The 5,065-nt window shown below is 43.8% G+C and overlaps 1 protein-coding gene across 3 annotated transcripts in view; it reads left to right on the forward strand.

Moving 5' to 3' along the window:
• Positions 1–14: 14 nt before the first annotated feature.
• The window catches only part of TERF2 (telomeric repeat binding factor 2), a 13,130-nt gene continuing 8,079 nt past the window's right edge, over positions 15–5,065 (forward strand). The window contains exons 1-4 of one of the 3 annotated variants that reach the window (XM_025209188.1): positions 52–182; positions 881–1,010; positions 2,769–2,899; positions 3,916–4,002. In XM_025209188.1, the coding sequence (XP_025064973.1) occupies positions 2,816–2,899; positions 3,916–4,002 (171 nt within the window). In that variant the 5' untranslated portion in view covers positions 52–182; positions 881–1,010; positions 2,769–2,815. Of the gene's footprint in view, positions 183–880; positions 1,011–2,768; positions 2,911–3,915; positions 4,003–5,065 lie in introns of those variants that run through there. The other 2 variants (XM_025209189.1, XM_025209190.1) reach the window with 2 other exon arrangements.

Below are 5,065 nucleotides of genomic sequence, written 5' to 3' on the forward strand. Positions count from 1 at the left end.
GGGGAGGGGGGCACGGGACCCCTCGGCTGCAGCGGGAAGGCTTGCAGTGACCCCAGACCCGAGCTTTCTGCCCGTTCCCCCCTCAGCTCTGCTGGTGCGGCCCCTCGCCCAGGAGCCGGCCGTCTCCCGCCTGCTCCGGATCATGCAGCTCCTGTCCCGGATCGAGGAGGGCGAGAATTTAGGTAGGAAGACTCGGGCTCCCCTCCCCCCTCCGCACCGATGCTCTGGTGGAAACGGGCCGGTCTGCTTGGATCTTTTTTGAATCGGAATTAAGGTGGAGGGGGGTGAAGGTCTGCGGATTTTCTGTGAAACCCTCAAAAAACTTGGGTTTTTCTGCTGATAAAGGTCTCTTTCGGCCAAGGGGGTGCATGGATCTGGAGGCAGGGCATGGGCCACCAAGGGCAGCTGAGCAGCAACTGGTCGCAGAGCAGTGGGGCGGGAAGGGAGCTGCAGGGGCCGCGTCCAGTCCCACCCCCTGCCCGCGGCAGCATCGTCCCCATCCACACCGTCCCGTACAGCCGTCATCCAAACTCTACGTAAGACGGCCCTGAAACAGCATAGACCTGCGAGGCGCCATGCAGCGTGCAAAGGGAATAGACCGGAAAATAGGATAACAGTTTGCACTTCTTTCAGCTGCAGGGTTTTTTAGAGTCAGGAACGTTTCCGCTGGGGGGTGTTGCCCAAAGGGATAAAAAAAAAGGGGGGTAACCATCAGTCTTTAAAAAACATTATTCCCCTGCGTTCCAAATAAATTACACCTGGGGGGGGGAAATCTTTCTTTTAAAGATAAATCTGATTTGTGACCCCCGATGCAGCCTTTTCTACCTTTATTTTTTTTGTCCCCTGGGACATGGTTATTTCTGCTTTTTTCCATATGCAGCTTATAGGGCAGTTTTCATCCTCTGCTTTTTTGGCTGGCGATAAAAAAAAAAAAAAATGAATACAATGGTTGTGTGGAGCTACCTCAAGTTGAATGGGTTTAAAAGAAATCTTTTAACATATATTAAAAAGTAAGTAAAGCAGCAAGTTTTATGGGTGTTGGATGAAGTTTTATATGAGCAAAATATAAAGATCAGGTTTGATCTTCCTTTGATGTTTTGGAAAAAAAATTAACGTTGTAGTTCCTTGTAAATGTAAACTATGCAACTCGTCAGAAGCAAACTTCACTGCCCAACAGGCATCAAGTGAAACACAACCTTGCCTTCGGAAGAAATGCTTAACTTGTCAGCACATCTCTGTGGCCACTATCAACATCCTCCTCCCCAGCGGTTCCCAAACTCTGACAGATTGGCACCACCAATTTAAAACAATACAACCTGAAGTACTACCAGCAAATTTTTCAGTTCAACCTTAAGTAGCACCAGCAAATTTCTGTTATATAAAGCAATTATAATAAATCTATTAACACGTACCACTGACAGGTTGTCTGCGTACCACTGGTGGTACCCCTACCACGGATTGGGAACCACTGCTCCTCTCCCTCCCCCATAAATAAACTATCAGAATCCATGGTTCCTACTCATACCGTTCCCAAAATGTGATTTATCTGATCCGATGTACCAAGTTGCCCTCGTGGCAGCTACGTGGCTGAAACTAAACAGGAACTATGCACCATAATGACCTGTCATAGAAAAAAACATATAGGGCAGAGATATACACGCACCATTAGGAGCACATTAGTCAGAACAACTGCTCCCTCTCTGACCACACTATTTTTGTGCTCCAGGGAAATCTAACACTTTTAAAAGGTGAACTAAACATTGTTATCGTGTTTATGGCCCATTTATATTTTATTTAACTCCTGAATTCTTTCCACGCAAGAAAGGTGGAAATGTGCCTCCTTCCTTTTGATGGGCCTTGATCTTCCAGTAATCCTCTTTTCTTCTGCTAACTGTGTGTCTGCTATCCTTGAGAGTCTCTCTCAACTCCTGCTCTCTGCCGTGTTTCATTTTGCTGTACCCAGCTTCCTGCGATCAGAGACCTACCAAAGAATGTCTTGCATTGGAAAGCTTATCTAACTTTACCCCAACTGTGTAGTTGGTTCAATAAAAGATGTCATCCTAAAAAATCCTTGTTTCTCACCCAATTTCTAGACCATCACAGGTACATCACTCTTGCACCATTCTGCTAGGCAAGGCTTTTTGGGTTGATTTGACATCTTTTATTAGACCAATTGAGTAGCTGGAACAAAGTTCTTTGAAAGCTTTTGGGGAACAAGTACCCTTCTTCAGGCATAGGGGGAGACTGTTGTAGTTCTGAGATCTCCAAGGAGTGAAAGAAGCTAAAGGTGTGACAAAACTTTGTTCCAACTACTCAGTTGGTCTAATACAAGATACCACATCTACCCAAAGAACCTTGCCTGTCTATGTCCTTAGACCAACACGGATACAACCAACAACCCTGCACCATTCTGCTAGCATATTTATTTGCTTGCTCCATTCATTCCTGGTTTTCTCCATGAGATGTCTGCAATTTCGAGTGAAGTTAACAGCTTTATGTTTACCATGCTGTCTTTGTTTTTCCAACCTTTTTCAAACTCTCCAGAATTCATGTTTCTGAGGAGCTTGTGCACCTGTCAAGCCTTTCTGACGATTAAACTGTCTGTTCCTGATCTTTGTCTGCTGTTCTTTGTTTTCTGCAATATTGGTTACTGCAGCACATACAGCCAAACTGAACAGATCCCAATTTGCTTGCTTTTCTACCCTATGAAGGATTTGTACTTGGGTGTTATAAAATTAGTGGGAATGAGTTATTCCTTTGTGTTATAGATTGCACCTTTGATAGAGAATCAGAACTCACTCCTCTTGAATCTGCGATGGGTGTACTGGAGCTTATCAAGAAAGAATTCCCTGTGCCTGAACCAAAGATGGAACCTGTGAAGAAAACAGTGAAGGAAGCTGTAAGGCCCAGGTTCTCCTTTTAAATTGAAGTATTTTAGCATTCTATATACTTTAATCCAAAAAGTATATAAAACAGCTCCTCTTACATTGAGGGCCATTGTCTGTTCTCTCACTTTGCCTGTGTCCCTGCTCTTGCTGAACACCTCTAGGAAAATACCAGTATTAACAAGTGAGGATCTAATGCCCTGAAAAAATAGACCGTTTCCTCGCATTTTACCAGTTCTCTGTCATGAAGATTTAAAAACGTTTCCCAATATATTGGAACTGGTTCATCATTCCTCTTTATTGCCTTCTTTCTTTTGGAGTGTTTTGGCAATGTAGAATGCCTCGCAAAACTTTGTTTTTTAATTGGACACCCCCACCCTGCACAAGCCAATGTCTACTTTTCAGTAGTATGGGAAAAAGTTTTTGGGTATATGATATACTTAAAATGTGAGTCTTGTGTTTATAAAGCTTGCTGCATATATTCAACAGATAAACCAGGGGCTACAAGATGTGTGTGAAGCCTCCTCAAAATAGCCACGTGCCTTTGGCACGTTCCCCATGCCCCACCAAATTCTACATAGGGCTTGCCTTCACTTGTGAGTTCTTGGGGGTAGGGGTGAGGGTATTAGCTGCTTGGTGTCATATCTAGGTGCTATGTAAGGTGTGGCTCTGTAGAAGACCGTTTGTTCTAAAATTAAAAAAGCCAAGGCGGCCTAACAAGGAAAGATAGGTTTTCAGACTGCTGGGATGTTCAGCAAAATACAGGATAGCAATGGCATGGCATTGTACCCAGAATAACTGGGTACTGCAGTCCCTAAAAACATAACCACTTAGTAGCAGAGTAGTTGGGTGATATGACATGACTGGGTGAGCAGCTTGTTCATGAATTTAATGCAAAGAGTGTATTTCCATGTTGCTTGGTTAGTGAGTGACTGGCTGTCATGCCTAGCTTGGATTATGCTTGTGAAGCTAATTTGAGGGATGTCCTTGAACGAACGCCAATAGAAAAACTCATGTTTTCCTTCTGCAGGCTATCATCATTTGCATTAAAAAGAAAGAGTTTGATAAAGCATCAAAAATTATAAGAAAACACATGGCCAAGGACCCCAGCAACCAGGTAAATTGGATTGCGACTGGAATGAGACCGTGGGGAGTAGGGCAAAGGGTATGCTTGGTTCTAGGACTCATTACTGAAGTGGGCCAGGAACTGACCACATCCCAATCTGAACGCAAGAAAACCTGCCTCCACATAGTTGCCTCCAACGGAAGTCTGTTGGAATTCAACTGACTGGGTCATACTGTATTTTCTTGCATACATATGCACCTTTTCCCCAAAGCCTGCTGCTGGGATTGGAGTGTGCAGTACATGTGGGTAATACCGTACAAACAGCTTCTGCTGCACAGGGAGCAGAGCAATGAAAAGGCTTGGCTCCTTAGCTGCTGCTATTTAGGTGCAAGGAAGGGTATTTATTTCTTCATTTGGCTTTCAAAAACAAGGTGCGAATCATTTTCTGGGTCAGGTTGTACGCAAGAAAATGTGATAATTCCGTTAAAGTCCCTTTATTAAACCAAAAGGCCAATAGCACTTACACAGATACTTTAAAAAAGGCTCTAGTATCCTATAACAGAATACCAATTATGTATCTGATTGATACCAGTGGCTCAATTAGTGACCATGTGCACACAGGAAGATTGTTACAAGTACTGATCAATACTTAAAATAATGCCCAGCCAGGGATTGGTGATGGCTCCTGCTGGCTGGCTGGCTGCAATACAGCATCTCTGGCATTAGCAAAGAATGCATTTAGGGTGCCCCATTTCTATCCCCTAAGATTTCTTATTTCATCAACTTCTGAATTCTAGGAAGTGGTAAGATATAGCTGAAAACGTTGCGAATGCTAACCTTGTTTTCCCCGACCAGTAGAACTTCCTTTGTCCTCGGTGAATTTCCCTCTACACCTCCCAGCGCCAACATGTGGCATACCAGCATTCCACTGTTTACCCATCCACTGGTACAATAAAAGATGTCATGCACAAAAATCCTTACTTCTCACATGCTTGTACCTGGTAGAATAAAACTTCCAATCACTCATTGTATAATTGCATTGGATTTCATAATTCCTGCGATTTGGGAAAAAAAGAAGGGGATGAGAATAAAAATCAGCAGGACAATGGGTCCC

The sequence above is a fragment of the Alligator sinensis genome, unplaced genomic scaffold (genome assembly GCF_000455745.1).
Source record: "Alligator sinensis unplaced genomic scaffold, ASM45574v1 scaffold255_1, whole genome shotgun sequence".
Lineage (NCBI taxonomy): Eukaryota > Metazoa > Chordata > Crocodylia > Alligatoridae > Alligator > Alligator sinensis.